We start from the raw sequence: 19481 nt of genomic DNA, 5'->3' as shown, positions 1-19481 counted from the left end.
TTATATAAGAAATGATGAAAATAATTTAAACATCCAACAATGATAAAGTGATTAGTCAATTATTGAATATCCTTTCTAGAAAATATTGTGCATTAAACATTAAATTCATTTTTTTTGAAGATTATTTAATGTCATGAGAAATGCTCACAATATAATAGAAAGGGAAAAGTAGCTTAAGTAACAGCATATCCAGTAGGATTCCAATGTAATTACTACATGTGAGATGCGTGTGTATGTGTGTGTGTATGTATGTGCTCATACAAAAGAAAGTACTCCAAAACACAATGCTCATTTATTGTGTGGTCAGATAATATGTGATTTAAATTTGTTTTAACACTTTACCAAATATTTAAATTTTTTTACAGTGAGCATGTATTACATTTATTATACAATATTTTTTGATATAAATGGAGAAAAAGAGTAATTTTAGGAAAACAAAAAAGACTACAGTATGCCAACTATATCCACCTGATCTAGCTATGTAATTGTAACCTCTTAATATGTCCATTTAAGAGCTACATAAACCATTGGCTGCTAAACTAAAATTAATTAATATATGTGCAAATTGTGTACGTATCTATCTTTATCTACATATCATATTGATATATGGGTATAATCAAGAGAAGCAAACTGTGCCTTTCATTATGTGTTTCACATAAGATGTATTCAACAATATTTATTCAAAAAATTTCTTGAGCCCCTAGTCTAAAACAAATACTATGAGTTCTTATAAACAAAATGGTAAACCAGCCAGATATGGAATTTAAAGTCTAGAGCTTTTCAACGTTTAAAAATCATGGCCCATAGAAAAAAATATACTTTACACCATGACCCAGCACATACTGGTATGTGTGCACACATTGGCTATGAAACAAAATTTCTATCAACTAATATATTTACTACCTGCTATGCCCTCTAATCTATTCTATTCTACTCAAAATCTTTAAAAATGTCAATTGTAACTGACTAATTGATTTTATGATCATCTAATAAGTTGTGACACACAGTTAGAAAAACTACCTTCTAGGGTCTCAGTAACTGGGACAGATGTGATGCACAATTACCCAAATCCTCAAAATGAGAGGTTGGGTCCAAAGAAAAGTATCATCATGAAACATGATAAAAGCTACTTTATATTTGCTTAGAAATTGCAAAGGACAATTGGAGTAGCTTACTTGGAGGCAGAGTGCCCTAAACACAGACAAAAAAAAAAAAAAAAAAAAAAGGCTGAACACACACTGTGAAGTTTTATGGGATAAAAGCATCTGTCCCATTTATTCTCAGTTAGTCTCTCTTTACTATGCACTCACCTAGAACTTTTTTCCTGTACAATTATTCCTAAACCTCCCATTATGTTTGAAATCATGTTTTCTGACTGCCTTTCCCATCAGACACAAACTCTTAATTCTTCAGAGTCAAGTAAACTTCTGGCACAAAGTTACCACCAAATAAAGGTCTAAGGAACTAATTAATAAATGAATATATGGCTAAACAACCATACACTTTGAAATTTTGTTCTTCAGTCCTGGGGTCAAAGTGACACAGCATTAAGTGAAAGTGGGTAATTGATGAGGGTCATTAACAGGTTTTCTTCTGATTTTGTAGATAAAAATTCCAAGAAAAGGAAAGTCTTAAGAGCTTCTAATTGTAAAGGTATTCAAAATTTCTGATAAATTGAACTTATAAATCAATTAAGTGGAAATATGGAATGCTGGAAACAAAATGTCAGTTCTTTCTTATTTGTTTGTTGTCTTTTTAATTCTTTCATCATCATGTATTTAAGACTTTTTAAAGCTTACGTCTATGCAACCATATGCAGAAAGGAGAAAGTTACCCAATTTCTGAAATTGGGAAATTTAAAAATAGTCCTAGAACCACAGGTAAACCACAAACTCCTAAATCTCATAGCAATTTTTTCCGATTACCAATATAAGTACTATGTTAAAAGATTTCTTCCTGCCATCATTCCCATTAATGGTGGGGCCATGATTTCTTCCTCTGGAACGTGAGTTTCTGATTCCTTTATAACCATATGCTCATAGAGCACATTGTTGCTGAAGTGCTGCTTGACAATTTAAACCTGGGAAATTACTGTAAAGGGAATTGTATGGAAAACAGGAACCCTGGTCCATGCTAAATAGATGAGGAAAGGAAAAGCGGCTGATATACATAAAAATTACAATTAAAATAGAGTTGTTATTCAGAAACAAATTGGGACTCTGACAATTAGCGATGATGAGAAAACAAAGCTAAAAAATGGAAGTATCTCCACACGGGGCAGTTCCGGGCTTCAGGATCTTAACACAAATATGGCTCACATGGAGTTTTCACTGTCATCAAGGTTAAGTGATACATGTGTTATAAATGCCAATTAACTGAATTTTCATATCTTCTCTTACAAACATCTTCATTAAAAAAATTCAGTTCCCAAAGTTTATTTCAGAATTTTCGAGCTAGAAGGTTCATTAGGTGAAAGACATCAGTTCATGACAGGGAACCTCTTTCTCACACATTTCCTACTGTTTCTCTAAAGGAGGAACTTCAAAACATTAATATCTACACACACATGCGTGCACGCCCCCCCCCCCAAGTGTTCCTTCTTTGTTGGTGAGTGTTGATGCAAGTGTTGGGCTTGATGTATACTCGCATATAAACTCATAAATATTCACTGAATAAATAAATCAACAAAGGAATGAATGATTGTGGAAAATCTGTTCTTCATGTGCTGCTTCGGCTTTGCTGTCTAGGGAATAAGCTGAGTGAGAGGTGACATGAAATGAGCTTTAGTAAATCATCTGAAGAAAGCTTCATGGAGATAAAACCCAAGAACTCTGTTGCTTTACAAAAAGTCTTATATTGAAAACAGAAAAGAAACTATTTCTCAATCGTTTATAATAATAACACTACACCCTCTCTTCTTAGATCATTTACTTGAACAAATGGAAAGTTTTCCTGTCAGCCTAGCTGAAGTCAGTGGTGTCAACTTCTGCACTTTCTCATAAACACTCTGAAAATTAGCACTGTGATTTCAAGGCTCAGAATGAGACAGAGAAAATAATGAGAGTCATAGGAGGATCGTAAAGTCACAGACTCTAGTCTGTGTCATTACAATGCATTCAGTAGCGGTCATTCTTCCTGTGGAGAATGGCAGTTCCAGTACTGCTGTTGTGATTATTATCATTTTAGGATTTTCTTTGATTTAAGTGTTCTTCCTGTCTACTTCAGAGGAGAGCTTTCTCTGACTTTTTTTTTCCCCATCATAACACCAGACTAGTTACTACTTAATAAGAACCAAATGATGTTAAATTTCAGAATGATTCTGAGTCAAAAATTTCCTTAAGCTGAAAGAACAAGATGGCCACCACAGCGACCTGATTGGTTGATTACAGTTAGAAAGCTGTGCAAGGGGCCGTTCTGGGCTTCAGGATCTGAACACAAATACGTCTCACATGGAGTTTCATTGTCATCAAGGTTAAGTGATACATGCGTTATAAATGCCAATTAAGTGAATTTTCATATCTTCTCCTCCAAAAATCTGTATTTAAAAAATTCAGTTTCTAAAGTTTATTTCAGAATTTTTGAGCTCTGCTATAATAAAATGTATCCAACTGATTTTTAACAGCTTTGAGAACAGTTTAGGAAATCTGGAATTCATAGGCGTTTCTGCTATGGTTTTTCCTAGTTACATAAAATGGTCATTTCTCCCATTGCAGTAGAAGAAAAGAATGTGATTATTGTAGAAGTTGGAATTCTGGGTTTTAACCATGATCCAACACAAACGGTTGTGGTTTGGGAGAACTTAACCTATTCTACACTCAATATCCTGAGCTGGAATTAATTGCTCATTAGAAGCAGAAAGAGTTCTTTTTTCACTCTAATGTAAGTAGAGCGTAGGGTTTTTTTGACATATTATGGAAAAATAATGTGGTTCTGAACTTTCTTTTTCTGCTTTTTGGTATTGAGGTTTGGGTTGGAGCCAGAGATAGGCTAACTTATCTGATTATAGCAGAAAAACAATGATTTTGACTTTTACAAAGAAGCGATGAAACAATACCAAAATTTGGTTTTAGTTCAATTCTATTGGGTTAAAAACAAATTAGGAGTGATAATTAAAGAGTAGTTCAGGAGAGATTCTCTTTCTTTCAAACATTTCATGTAGAAAAAGCATCTCGGCAGCTGCCACAGCAGCCTTCCTTTCTTCTGTTCCACAGGGAGTTAGCACAGATTGGAATATCAGCTTTGCTACTGATCATGTGACTATGGTGCAAATTCTTAGAACACTAGTTTCCTCACCTGTGAAACAGAATTAAAGACACCTACCACATGGAGCTGTTTGGAATAATTTTTATAAGGTATTTGCTGATAGAATCAGCACTGAGTAAATGATGCCATTGTGGTGACCGAGCTGACGGTAGTAAAATTTATTGAGTAAATAATTTGCATTTATTCTGTTTGTATTCCCCTCTCTTTCCTATTTTAAGTCTTTAACTAGACCCGGGTATTTCTCTTTTGTTTTTTTTAATTTTAATTTTTTAATTTAAGTATAGTTGATTTATAATGTTTCAGCAAAGTGATTCAGTTATACATATTTATATGTATTCTTTTTCAGATTCTTTTCCATTATAGGTTACTACAAGATACTGACTGTAGTTCCCTGTGCTATATACTAGGTCCTTGTTGTTTATCTATTTTATATATAGTAGTATGTACCTGTTAATCTCAAATTCCAAATTTATCCCCTCTCACCTTTTTCCTTTGGTAACCATACGTTTTTTTTCTCTGTCTCCAGGTATTTCTCTGCTTCAGGATTTTTGCAGAGTTGAAAAGAGAAGCTTCTAACTTTCTTCTGGTCTTTGGTCTTTGATTTTAGCACAAGCTCACTAAAGAGATTAGGTGTGCCCCTGGGGTCAGGGATGAAAGGAGTACACTCTTAAAGGAAAAGTGTGGGGGGGGGAGAGAGGGAAATAGATATGACCTCTTGACCCATGGACTTTGCCAAAAGTGCCCTTACAACCAACCCTGACAGTTACCACCTGAAGGGACTGTGGGTACCTCAGCGGTAACCAGAGTAAGCATGGCCAGAAGGCCTCCCAAACGCTTTGTGTGCTGTGCGATGTCCCAGGACTCTGGAATAATCAAAGAGGTTAAGCTCCAACAATGACTAAGAATAGTTGTCTGGCTAATGGAACATATGATTTCTAAACACCTCAGTATGTGCACCACTTAAAAACTCCTCATCTTTCTTGAGCACCTTACTGCATGCCAGATAGGATTCTAAGTGCTTTACATGTAATAATCATTTAATTGTCACAATACACAGTACTATTATCCCACTTGTAAAGGAGACTGAGAGGTTAAATAAATGGCCCAAATTTACCCAGTTAGCAAGTAGTGTAGCCTGGATGTGAACTTAGGCATTCTAGCTTCCATGCTCTAAAATGCTTCCCATAACTGTTATATGATTGGGTCTAAAATTCAGGACCTCCATCTGTGGGTTTAGGAAGACTGGATGGGAAGACATTAGTTTAGAGTAGCATCTTCAGGGTAGATTTCAGACAGCGCTGACCGAGGACTCACGGTCTGTATTAGTCATGGCAGCTGGCCGTGGGCCACCGGGGGCAGACTTAGAAACAAAAGTCTTCCTTTGAGGGAAATGAGGGCCAGGTTGCTGGTGAAATCAGTGACACCCCTAGGATCAGGTCATTTCCCAAGGAAGCCTGTCAGGCTGGGAGATGTGGGGCAACTGGGGATCTGTACATAAAAGAGAGGTGTTGGAGGACCTTTGGGCTGTGGAGTAGCAGCAGCAAGGCATGGGGGAAAACGTCCTACCAGTGGGGGACCCTTGCCCCTCTGTTTCACCAAGGGAAAGTTTCCAGTGATGGATTCCACTGACCCCTCTCCTATTGCCTTCTCCTAGACTTCCCCTACAGTACCTAAATTTGTACCTAATTAGGGTTAATCAAATGTCTACTTTAAAAAGAGAAGTCTTTCAGGGAGTGGGAAGAACTTCCATGGGTCAGATTATTTGCTCCCCCCAGAGTGCAGCCGAGATGAACTTCACTAAGAAAACAGGTACTTTGATGGAGGACAGTATAGAGAGCTAACTTTGGACTCCTGAGCACTTTGGGAGAAAGTGTGGGCTTAAGTGCAGTGTCATGATAGGGAGGTAGGGGTGAGAACAGGTCAGGGAAACTGGGGAGACATTCTTAAAGACTGATAGATAGGAAGGGGCTACAGAACATCTCCAGAGTGTGTCCAGGAAAGCGGGAAGAGGGGAATTTCCTTCTCCAGCCCCTGGCTCAGATGGCTCCCCTGCTCCCACTTCTGGGTTAGTGTTCTGTGACTAGCAAAAGGTTACTGGATTTCCTCCAGCTCCATATTTCGTTCTCAAGATTGCTTTGGCTATTCGGGGTCTTTTGTGTTTCCATACAAATTGTGAAATTTTTTGTTCTAGTTCTGTAAAAAATGCCAGTGGTAATTTGATAGGGATTGCATTGAATCTGTAGATTGCTTTGGGTAGTAGAGTCATTTTCACAATGTTGATTCTTCCAATACAAGACCATGGTATATCTCTCCATCTGTTTGTATCATCTTTAATTTCTTTCATCAGTGTCTTACAGATTTCTGTATATAGGTCTTTTGTCTCCCTAGGTAGGTTTATAACTAGATATTTTATTCTTTTGGTTGAAATGGTAAATGGGAGTGTTTCCTTAATTTCTCTTTCAGATATTTCATCATTAGTGTGTAGGAATGCGAGAGGTTTCTGTTCATCAATTTTGAATCCTGCTACTTTACCAAATTCACAATTAGCTCTACTAGTTTTCCGGTAGCATCTTTGGGATTCTCTAGTATAGTATTGTGTCATTTGCAGTGACAGCTTTACTTCTTCTTTTCCGATTTGGATTCCTTTTATTTCTTTTTCTTCGCTGATTGCTGTGGCTAAAACTTCCAAAACTTGAATAACAGTGGTGAGAGTGGGCAACCTTGTCCTGTTCCTGATCTTAGTGGAAATGGTTTCAGTTTTTCATCACTGAGAACGATATTGGTTGTGGGTTTGTCATATATGGCCTTTATTATGTTGAGGTAAGTTCCCTCTATGCCTGCTTTCTCGAAGGTCTTTATTATAAATGGGTTTTAAATTTTGTTGAAAGCTTTTTTGCATCTATTGAGATGATCATATGGTTTTTCTCCTTCAATTTGTGAATATGGTTTATCACATTGATTAATTTGTGTATATTGAAAAATCCTTGCATTCCTGGGATAAACTCCATATGATCATGGTGTATGATCCTTTTAATGTGCTTTTGGATTCTGTTTGCTAGTATTCTGTTGAGGATTTTTGCATTTATGTTCATCAGTGGTATTGGCCTGTAGTTTTCTCTTGTGACATCTTTGTCTGGTATTGGTATCAGGATGATGGTGGCCTTGTAGAATGAGTTTGGAAGTGTTCCTCCCTCTGCTACATTTTGGAAGAGTTTGAGAAGGATAGGTGTTAGCCCCTCTCTAAATGTTTGATAGAATTTGCCTTTGAAGCCATCTTATCCTGAGTGTTTGTTTGTTGGAAGATTTTTAATCACAGTTTCAATTTCAGTGTTTGTGATTGGTCTGTTTATATTTTCTATTTTTTCCTGGTTCAGTCTTGAAAGGTTGTGCTTTTCTAAGAATTTGTCCATTTCTTCCAGGTTGTCCATTTTATTGGCATATAGCTGCTTATAGTAACCTCTCATAATCCTTTGTATTTCTGCAGTGTCAGTTGTTACTTCTCCTTTTTCATTCCTAATTCTATTGATTTGAGTCTTCTCCCTTTTTTCTTGATGAGTCTGGCTTATGGTTTATAAATTTTGTTTATCTTCTCCAAGAACCAGCTTTTAATATTATTGATATTTGCTATCATTTCCTTCATTTCTTTTTCATTCATTTCTGATCTGAACTTTATAATTTCTTTCCTTCTGCTAACTTTGGGGCATTTTGTTCTTCTTTCTCTAACTGTTTTAGGGGTATGGTTAGGTTGTTTATTTCAGATGATTTTTGTTTCTTAAGGTAGGATTGTATTGCTATAAACTTCCCTCTTAGAACTGCTTTTGCTGCATCCCATAGGTTTTTGGTTGTCATGTTTTCACTGTCATTTGTTTCTAGGTAGTTTCTGATTTCCTCTTTGCTTTCTTCAGTGATCACTTGGTTATTTAGTAGAGTATTGTCTAGCCTCCATGTATTTGTATTTTTTACCATTTTTTTCCTGTAATTGATATCTAGTCTCATAGCGTTGTAGTCAGAAAAGATACTTGTACAATTTCAATCTTCTTAAATTTACTAAGGCTTTATTTGTGACCAAGATATGATCTATCCAGCAGAATGTTCCATGAGCACTTGAGAAGAAAGTGTATTCTGTTGTTTTTGGATGGAATGTCCTATAAATATCAATTAAGTCCATCTTGTTTAATGCATCATTTAAAGCTGTGTTTTCTTATTTTCATTTTGGATGTCATTTTCCCACTGGTGAAAGTGGGATGTTCAAGTCCCCTACTATGATTGTGTTACCATCCATTTCCCCTTTTATGGCTGTTAGCATTTGCCTTATGTATCAAGGTGCTCCTATGTTGGGTGCATAAATATTTACAATTGTTGTATCTTCTTCTTGGATTGATCCCTTGATCATTATGTAGTGTCCTTCTTTGTCTCTTGTTAATAGTCTTTATTTTAAAGTCTAATTTGTCTGATAGGAGAATTGCCATTCCAGCTTTCTTCTGATTTCCATTTGCATGGAATATCTTTTTCCATCCCTCACTTTCAGTCTGTATGTGTCCCTAGGTCTGCAGTGGGTCTCTTGTAGACAGCATATGTACAGGTCTTGTTTTTGTATCCATTCAGCCAGTCTATGCCTTTTGGCTGGAGCATTTAATCCATTTACATTTAAGGTTAATTATCAATATGTATGTTCCTATTACCATTTTCTTAATTGTTTTGGGTTTGTTATTGTAGGGCTTTTCCTTCTCTTGTGTTTCCTGCCTAGAGAAGTGCCTTTAGCATTTGTTGTAAAGCTAGTTTGGTGGTGCTGAATTCTCTTAGCTTTTGCTTGTCTGTAAAGGTCTTATTTCTCTGTCAAATCTGAATGAGATCCTTGCTGGGTAGAATAATCTTGGTTGTAGGTTTTTCCCTTTCATCACTTTAAATTTGTCCTGCCACATGCTTCTGGCTTGCAAATTTTCTGCTGAGAAATCAGCTGTTAACCTTATGGGGATTCCCTTGTATATTATTTGTTGCTTTTCCCTTGCTGCTTTAAAATTTTTTCTTTGTATTTAATTTTTGATAGTTTGATTAATATATGTCTTGGCATGTTTCTCCTTGGATTTATCCTGTATGGAACTCTCTGCACTTCCTGGACTTGATTGACTATTTCCTTTCCCATATTAGGGACGTTTTCAAGTATAATCTCTTCAAATATTCTCTCAGTCACTTTCTGTTTCTCTTCTTCTGGGACCCATATAATTTGAATGTTGGTGTGTTTAATGTTGTCCCAGAGGTCTCTGAGAGTGTCCTCAATTCTTTTCATTCTTTTTTCTTTATTCTGTTCTGCAGTAGTTACTTCCACTCTTTAATCTTCCAGGTCACTTACCTGTTCTTCTGCCTCAGTTATTCTGCTCTTGATTCATACTAGAGAATTTTAAATTTCATTTATTGTGTTGTTCATCATTGTTTGTTTGCTCTTTAGTTCTTCTAGGTCCTTGTGGAACGTTTATTGTATTTTTTCCATTCTATTTCCAAGATTTTGGATCATCTTTACTATCATTACTCTCAATTCTTTTCCAGGTAGACTGCCTATTTCTCCTTCATTTGTTTGGCCTGGTGGGTTTTCCTTGCTCCTTCATCTGCTGCGTATTTCTCTGTCTTCTCGTTTTGCTTAACTTACTGTGTTTGGGGTCTCCTTTTTGCTGGCTGCAGGTTCATAATTCCCATTGTTTGGGGGGTCTGCCCCCACTGGGTAAGGTTAGTTCAGTGGGTTGTGTAGGCTTCCTGGTGGAGGAGACTGTTAACTGTGTTCTGGCAGATGAAGCTGGATCTTGTCTTTCCAGTGGGCAGGACAGCGTCCAGTGGTGTGTTTTGGGGTGTCTGTGAACTTAGTATGATTTTAGGCAGCCTCTTTACTAATGGGTGGGGTTGTGTTCCTGTCTTGCTAGTTGTTGGCCATGGGGTGTCCAGCACTGGAGCTGCTGGTTGCTAAGTGGAGCTGGGTCTTAGCGTTGAGACAGAGATCTCTGGGAGAGCTCCTGCCGACTGATATTACTTGGGGTGGGAGGTCTCTGGTGGACCAATGTCCTGAACTTGGCTCTCCTACCTCAGAGTCTCAGGTCTGACTCCTGGCCGGAGCACCAAGACCCTGTCAGCTGCACAGGTCAGAAGAAAAGGGAGAGGAAAAAAAAGAAAGAAAGAAAGAAAAAAACGAAACTAAAATAAAATTTATTAAAATAAAAAAATTTTAAAATTAGTTAAAAAAATTAAAAAGTAATAAAAAAAATTAAGAAGAGAGCAAACAAACCAATAAAGAAATCCACCAATGGTAAGAAGTGTTAAAAACTATTTAAAAAAAAAATGGACAGACAGATCCCTAGGACAAACGGTAAAAGCAAACCTATACAGACAAAATCACACAGAAGCATACACATACACACTCACAAAAAGAGAAAAAGTTGAAAAAAATATATATATCGTTGCTCCCAAAGTCCACCTCCTCAATTTGGGATGACTCGTTGTCCATTCAGGTATTCCACAGATGCAGGGTACATCAAGTTGATTTTGGAGATTTAATCCGCTGCTCCTGAGGCTGTTGGGAGAGATTTCCCTTTCTCTTCTTTGTTCGCACAGCTCCCGGGGTTCAGTTTGGATTTGGCCCCGCCTCTGCGTGTAGGTCGCCTGAGGGTGCTGTTCTTCGCTCAGACAGGACGGGGTTAAAGGAGCAGCTGAGTCGGGGGCTCTGGCTCACTCAGGCTGAGGGGAGGGAGGGGTACGGATGCGGGGCGATCCTGTGGCGGCAGAGGCCGGCGTGACGCTGCACCAGCCCGAGGCACGCCGTGCGTTCTCCCGGGGAAGTTGTCCCTGGATCATGGGACCCTGGCAGTGGCGGGCTGCACAGACTCCCGGGAGGGGAGGTGGGGATAGTGAGTGACCTGTGCTCGCACACAGGCTTCTTGGTAGCGGCCTTAGCGTCTCATGGCCGTCTCTGGTATCCGCACTGATGGCCGCGGCTTGCGCCTGTCTCTGGATCTCGTTTATGTGGTGCTATGAATCCCCTCTCCTCGCGCACCCTGAAACAATGGTCTCTTGCCTCTTTGGCAGCTCCAGACTTTTGCCCGGACTCCCTCCCAGCTAGCTGTGGCGCACTAACCCCTTCAGGCTGTGTTCGCGCCGCCAGCGCCGCCAGTCCTCTCCCTGGGATCCGACTGAAGCCCGAGCCTCGGCCCCCAGCCCCCGCCCATCCCGGCGGGTGAGCAGACAAGCCTCTTGGGCTGGTGAGTGCTGGTCGGCACCGATCGTCCGTGCGGGAATCTCTTCGCTTTGCTCTCCGCACCCTGTTACTGCGCTCTCCTCCATGGCTCCGAACCTTCTGCCTCCGCCACCAGCAGTCTCTGCCTGCGAAGGGGCTTCCTAGTGTGTGGGAACCTTTCCTCCTTCACAGCTCCCTCCCACTGGTGCAGGTCCCGTCCCTATTCTTTTGTCTCTGTTTTTTCTTTTTTCTTTTACCCTACCCAGGTACGTGGGGAGTTTCTTGCCTTTGGGGAAGTCTGAGGTCTTCTGCCAGCATTCAGTGGGTGTTCTATAGAAGTTGATCCACATGTAGATGTATTTCTGATGTATTTGTGGGGAGGAAGGTGATCTCCACGTCTTACTCCTCCACTATATGTTGAAAGTTCCCTCTGCCCCCATCCCTAGTTTTTAACAAATGGCTTCAAGGAGCAGGAGAAGGAAAATACGAACAAGTCTTAGTTCTTGTATTGGACCACCGTACAGCAGGAGTGTAGAAAATAACCTTCTGATGGTTTTGTACTTGTGTGGCTATTACACATTCCATCTCAAATCCTTTCCTAAGATGGCTAGCACGAGCTCAGCATCTTGATCTCCCTTTCTTCTGACTACAGAATTCACCAGCTGTGTCTGTTATTGTCCAGACAGCTGCCAAGTATATTCCATCCATTTGGTTTCTAAATCATCTTCATAATAGAAGAAACAAATCTTTCAGAATGTTTTTATTTATTCACCCAACCATCTCTTTGTTCCAACCATGACCTACCTGAACCAATCCCTTTTGCCATAAAGACATAGTGTTATGTCTTTTATGACACTGGAAGCCAGCTTACCTCCTTCCCACCCATGTGTCTACAAACCCCTTTTATAGATAAACATTCTTCTAATTTAGCCAAAGAATTAAAAAGAGGAAGGATGTATAATATATGCCATGCAGCTCTTGAAAAGGAACAGTTATAAAGGTACTAATATTTGTAGAAAGCTCTAGAGCCATCCCATTTCTGAAATTATTACTTACAGGATATTCATGCTGCTGTTAAATAAGCAGATAATCTTTATCTGCTAATAATAATAATAATAAAGCCCAACGAGGACAAACCACAACCTGCTGCCAGAGGACTGTGGCAGTCTTAACAAATTTTAAAAAACATAAAACGCCAGCAGATAACAGGTATTATGGGTTTTTTTGGCAAATATGAACACTTCACAGCTAGCCTATCTTGCTCACTTAATTGGGCCTATAAAAACTCACCAGGCATCTCTTGGAGCCATTGAAATTCCCTCCACTTGTTCTTTACAGCTTTTCAGAGTCTAGATGGGAAAACAGCTACCAAACAGACTTGCTGAAAAGATTTTTAAGGTCTCATGTCTATATTTACAAACCTTGCAATCTGTGTGTATTCATTTATTTCAACACAAATGAAGTGAATAAATCAGGAGCTCCTTTGGGAAAAGAAAAACCACCATATTTGAGAGAAAAAGAACAAAATATGTGACTGAGGCAACTTCCAAATGTTCTCTATCGCTTTCCCAGCAGCCCTCATGCACACCCTGCTTCCAACAGAATTAACTGCATTCTCTGCACTCATTTAGAAGATAATACTACTCTACACTACAGCATTTCTCACATATATGAATGTCCTTTTTTTGGGTTTTGGCTTAGATGTCTGTGTTCCTGGCTAGACTGTGAGTTCCTCCAACATACAGATGATATATTATTGTTACCAGTACTGGGCTTATGCTAAGACTGAGCAAGTATTGGTTAAAATGGAATAGGAGACACAGAAAAAAGAGAAGGAAAAGAGAGAGAGGTATGAGAGCAAGGGAGAACCCAAGAGAGCAGTAAGAGAAATCTTTGGCTCTGGGCCACTGGGCAGGTGCAACATAGGTAGAAAACTACCCACAGGATGGCCTGGGAAGATGCAGAAAGTCTGAGGGGGGTCAAAGGAAAAAAGAGTGATAAAATACATTCCAAAAAATATTAAGAAGGAGCAGCCTTTCCTAAAAGCATACTCCAAAATTTCTCTAGGATTGTCTTCCACGTTTCTAATATACAGCCTGCAAATTTCATTATACATTTCTTGTGCAGAAAATGACAACTGTATCATGACACCTGGCTAAAAGTGACTATAAACTGCACCCTAATTTCAGAGATGTGAAAAATAAAATTAAAAAACAATAAAACCACCAGGAAACTATGAACAGAACCTAATAATCTTTTCAGTGATTCATAGATCCTAATACTCTTTCCGTGATTGTTTTAATCATTTTGGCTTTGAAGACTTTTGTGAGCGTACTTTCATTCTTTTTGGCCTTTTAAAAGAGTAGTTATTAGGTAACTTATTCCCCTAATTTCCTTCTCGATAGATCAGAAGTTCCCCAGTATAGTGTGACTCGAGGGGATATTTGTCAGACCTCAGTCTGAGGTCCTGGGAGCTTGGGGGATTCTGAGTCCATGAAAGTATTTTTTGATGATGCTGGTCCATGTACTGATCTTGTTCGATAAGTAGAACTACTTCAGTGTTTACTGAAGCAATTGGAATCAATGCCCTGCTTTTAGACTTGTGAGTCAGAAAGCTTGATGGCCACCTGGAGAAGCAAGCACCTGGGAGCCCTCTCTTGGGTCCCATCCCTCCCCTTCATGGACTATCAGTTTTTAACAGGCACCCTCGGTGATCCTGAAGACCAGCCAATCTAGGAACCACAGTCTCATAAAAGCTGCCTTGTTGTGTCTGACTGACTGGCAGGAATGAAATGGTAACTTTCTAAACTTGCTTTCCTAGATCTCTCCAAAAGTAGCAAGACAACGGGGTGATTTCTCAGGTCTACGCTGGACAAAAGATACTAGTGTTTTTCCTTGGCTTGTGGAGAGGACGGGAAAGGACGCTGAGATTCTAATCCCTGGTTTGGAGTATCACAGCCAATCACAATGAACAGTCATCTTTTATGACAGTGCATTTCCCAAGCATCCCTTTGGGAAGCTGGAGTCCCCAGCTGTCTGGGAAATGTAAAATCAGTCACTTTTGGCAAAGCTCAACACACCCGAGCATGGGAAACACAAATGAAAATAGAGAGACTCTTTTACTCACTAGATTGTTTGTCTGGTTACACATTTGCTCAGCACAGAAACAGAATCATCAAGATAGGGAGGACCCAAGTGTGTAGTTATCTAGCTCAGGTCTGATGAAGGTAAGAGGAAACTTTAAGTCTCATGAGTGTAAGCATTTTCATCCTTTCAGCCTGATGTAAGGAGATCATATAAAGTAAGGTCCAATCAACAAGGGCTACTTTATCTAAACTTACTTATCTTATTTTGCTCATAGGAATTCACACTGGTTTTGAGAAGGAAGACTTTTCAATGCACTGGACATCGTGGAAACAACTTCCCTTTATTTTATTGTCCATTTGATTGAGGGAACAGAGCCTCATGTATAGAGTCTTTCATCAAAGTCAATAAGTCAATCTGATTACGCTTGAAATGAATTGTTGTAGATTGTTATTCTGTGAACATCCTTCTCTTCTGTTACTGAGAGTCTAAGTGACCAGTTGCCCCATCACTGTAAATGCCATTCTGCTTAATCCTAACATCTGTAATAAAACCAGTAAATAGCTGTTTGTTCGGATCTGTAGTCACAGGATGCTTATCTGTGGAAGAGGCTGAAGCCATTTGGTTGGAGATCGCTAATCCTTACTGTGTACTTCTGATTAGTGTTTTTAAACTCTGCCATATAAGGAAGAATCTATGGGGCTAAGAAATTTCAGTCGCTCTGCACAACAGTGGTGGATGCTGAAACTGAGTTTGGAACCCCTGTGTAAAAGTACTAGGTTTCATGCATGAGAAACCACAGTATCCAAGTGAAGACTAGAGGAAATCAGCTCAGTGGCTGGACTCTACTCTCCCTACTCTGACCTCATGAACACAAATATGAGTGTGAAAATCAAGAAAGGAAACTTTCCTTTAATACATCTGTCCTTCAAAAGAGCTGGTGTGGCCACCAGGGATAAGACAGTTCCTCATGGGGTTCTCAAAACAGCACTGAAAACTGTAGGAGGAGGCAGTAATCATTAAAGAGGATGAGTGAGAGCCTTGCCTTCTTCAAAAAGGCAAGAGAATGAATCATTTTGAAAAACCCCAGAAAATCTCTCTTTAGAGGTCACAATATTCTTTCCTCTTCCCAATTGTTGAAGGATTTGGCAAAGAGAACCCTCTAATGAAAAACTTCCCTTATCTCAAAATAAAATGATCTTAGTGTACGGGTAAGATCAGCAAAATGCAAATTGTTCAGATGCAATATACAAACAGTTGATATCTTTGAATTGATATCTTTCGGACCCTTCTGAAATTTATTTCTAATATCATTTTCCAAAGGAGAGATGGCTTATGTTGCATGGTCTGTTAATGCTTGACCAGATGTCTGAGACTCAAGAGATGGAGGGCAAGGATTAAGGCTCAGTAGATGATGGCCAAGATTCCTTGTGTTCTTTAAAATAGCTAACATCTGCTCCATCCCAACAAGCTGGCATACAAGTCCACCAGGGAGTAAATATGAGAGCAATTAAAATGAACTACTGTGCATTAGGGTGGTTTGATTTATAGAAACAACTTCTGCGGGAGAAAATGGCTGTGGTTTAGGTAATGTTCACATCTATGAAACTGAAGTAACCTAAATATAGCTGGATATGCACAGCACATTCTTGGCCATGTTCTTCTGCTCTTAACTACATCAGTAAATATGAATTCAATGATTGCAATCAGGCATGGACTTACCCAGTGAAGGTCATAGTCAGGTCTTGCTCTTCCTTCATTGTCCTCATATAAAGCGAAAGCTTCCCTCCGAGCCTGATAATACTCCTTCCGCAACTTCTGGATGCGGTCAGTGCTTCCGCTCATGGAACGGCCACTGCAGGACATAATCAGACAGTCACACAATGTACATCATCCTGGAAACTCGCTTTTTGATTTTTTTTTTTTTATTAAAGCAGCTGACATCCAAATTTGGAAGATTCAGTAATATCATACAGACATGCTAGGAGAACTGTGAAATCCCTGGTAATAAAAATAAATAAAAACCAGTCTTTATGTGCATATGTTTAGCTCCAAGGGTCAAAACATCTAACTTGGGATTAATAAATGCCTTTTGAGTGAGAACTTAAGATAAGGTCCTGATCTTCAGAGCAATTAAAAGAGCCATCACCTTTTTCTTATAATCATATATACAGAGTTTGGTTAAATTTTAATGTAGTATCTCATTTTCTCAAATAAGTGTTGCCAACTTGAGACCAGTTGTTTGACCTGAAGGTTGGAGGTGATGCAGAGCTGGCAGGTGCCACTGTTCATTTCAATGACATTTGTGAATTTTTGGAGTGGGGCTGGAGTACATGTCATTATATGGGTGTAGGCAGGACATAGAGAAAGAGAAGAAGGTGGAAGCCATGTGAAGAAGTAAAAAGAAAAATAAAGAGCTGGTCACAGAACATACCATCTTGGTTACTTGTCCAAGCTTTTCCTCTCTCTACTTAGCTACTTCTTCCTCTCAGGAATTACAGCTTCTCCAGTGACTTATCCATTCAACCCCACACTGGTCAGCCAGTGGCTCCCTTTTAACTTGGATCTGTCACCATCGTTTCAACAGAACCAACATCACGTGATAGAATGAGGGCTAGGAAGCAAGGGGAGGATGCTAGGCAGGCCTCTACAGCTGATCAACTTCTTTGGTTCCTCTGAGGCATAACTGAGTGCCCTATTGTGTCAGACCTTATGTTAAGACCTGGGGATCTTAAAACAAACAAACAAACAGAACTCGTTCACAAAAAGCACACGGTCTGGGAGGTGGGGAGCTGAAAGGGATACAGAGTACCACAATCCATGGTGACCAGTGCTGTAGGTGTGCACAGGGGCTGTGGAGACTCACACTGCTTAAGCTTTAACAGGGTGACAGCAGGGCCATGGAAGGAGACCGCAGAAGGCTCTACAGAGGAGGTGACACTTTAGCTGAGTCTTGAAGGATGCATAGGTGTTCAATAGCTGGACAAGTGAGGTGAGGAAATTCCAGGTGGAGGGAAGGGCCATGCAAAGGACAGAAATGAGAAAGCACCCTGCTTTGGGGAAATGCAAGGAAGTCAGTTGGGCAAGCAGTGGTCCTCGGCTTCTTTTGTCCTGCCTCGTACCCATATTGGGTGATGTATGTTCCCTTCCTTCTCTCATTTAGGAAGCAAATTATAATAAAAAGGGAGTGCTGGTACTTTAGGGATATTCTGAATTTACTCTAATAAATGATGAAATATATCACTTGCAAATGTTGGTACTTTAACTCAATTTGTAACAATTAATCATAATGATACTCATATTTCATGGGTATGTGAGAATCACTGCTCGAGTATATACAGGGAATATGGGAGGAAACAGGGAAGAGAGACAGGTGAGACTGAGAAAAGTGGGTAGGGGTCCCATGGTGAACACCTCTACATGCCCAAAACATCCCCAAGTATTACAGTTGAACTTTAAGTTTAAATGAGATATCTGATAGAATGAGATATCTGAAAGCAGTAGAAAGAAGTCATCTACTACTTTGTTAAAACATTTAAAAATTATACTTAAACTATAAAAGAAAAGGGTGAGTAAACATTTTTTGGAAGGAAAACTTTCTTCCCAAACTAGATTGTAAGTTAATTGAAAGCAGGACCACGTGTCTCAACATCCTCTGTACCAAGTTAGCACAGAGTTCTTGGCTTCCTACCTGCTCTCCGGACACCAAGCAGCTTATGCCTTTGTTTAAGAAAAGACAAGTTCTTAGGGATCACATACCTTGATTTTTCTTCAATATGTATTTTTAAAACTTGCAAAGTAGTTCTAACTCTGTTTCCTGACTATACTTTTTTTTTTGAACTAAAGTTTTCCTCGAGAACTTGGAAAAGATAGCAGTAAGAAAAAAGTGGAACGTCTGATATGCTTTTCTGAACAACGGAAGGCAGGAAAGACAGCACAGCTCAGTTCTGAACAGCTTCCCTCACTCTTGAGTTCTCTGAGCTAACAATGGGCCTGCATCCACTGTGCAGGCTTCTGCCCATTACATGCATGCATGAGCCACGCTTAAACTCACCAGATGAGTTCAATCAACGTGGTGCAAACACAGCATACATAATCTATTAGTTTACCCAAAGAAACCGAAGCACTGAATTCACGCAGAATGAAGTCATCAGTAATAAAGGAAAAAGAAAGAAACCGATAAGGGACTGTTTTAAAAATCCCCACAATTTTCCTACATTTGTGGGAAAAAATAATCATACTCAGACCGTAAACTATTCTTCCATATGCCGATAAATAAATAAATTTAAAAATACGGGTTTGATCAGATTTCAGTTCTCAGAAGGAATGGGTCAAGAATACAAAATCAGCTGTTTACGATTCAGAAAATCCTCTATGGTTGACAGGAACATGACTATTTACCCAGAGAAGAAATCTGACTTCAGAGAAAAACAGGAAAAAAGTCTAGAAATTCATGGACCATCTAAGTGCAAAACATTCTCCCTTGTGTGAATATTTTAAAGAAGTTATGGGGCACTGTGCAAACCTTTCATGATAAGCCAGGACTACATCCCAACATTCTCTCTCTTTTTTTTTTTTCTCTCTCTCTAACCCTCACTCTACTTCTAGTAACTGTATCAGATTTTTTTCCCAGGTAGTTGGTTTATATAATACCATTAGGAATAGAAAATTCTGATTTCATCTCTCAGTTCTTCTGTGCAGATAACACACACAGGTTTACAATCAAATCAATAAAAATTAAAAAAAAAAAAAAACCCCAAACGAAAAACAACACAGCTATTGTAACCAAAGCAGTTAACTGATTCCATTTTGTGTTGAAGAGGTAGAAATTTGAAGAGGAACATAAAAATGCCTTTGTCATAAGAGCAGCAATAATCATAATAGTCATAATTTATGGAACATTTATACAGCCAATATG

The 19481-nt window shown here is 39.1% G+C and overlaps 1 protein-coding gene across 4 annotated transcripts in view; it reads right to left on the bottom strand.

Annotated features, from left to right (window-relative positions):
- Positions 1-19481, bottom strand: part of PARD3B (par-3 family cell polarity regulator beta) — a 1061783-nt gene that overhangs the window by 113674 nt on the left and 928628 nt on the right. For all 4 annotated transcript variants that reach the window (XM_059054028.2, XM_067026649.1, XM_067026650.1 and 1 more), the window contains one exon: positions 16286-16418. In XM_059054028.2, coding sequence (XP_058910011.1) covers positions 16286-16418 — 133 coding nt within the window. The remainder of the gene's footprint in view (positions 1-16285; positions 16419-19481) is intronic.

The sequence above is a fragment of the Kogia breviceps genome, chromosome 2 (genome assembly GCF_026419965.1).
Source record: "Kogia breviceps isolate mKogBre1 chromosome 2, mKogBre1 haplotype 1, whole genome shotgun sequence".
Classification (NCBI taxonomy): Eukaryota; Metazoa; Chordata; class Mammalia; order Artiodactyla; family Physeteridae; genus Kogia; species Kogia breviceps.
Note: the sequence above shows the minus strand (reverse complement) of the source record. Positions and strands in the feature narration are given on the sequence as shown.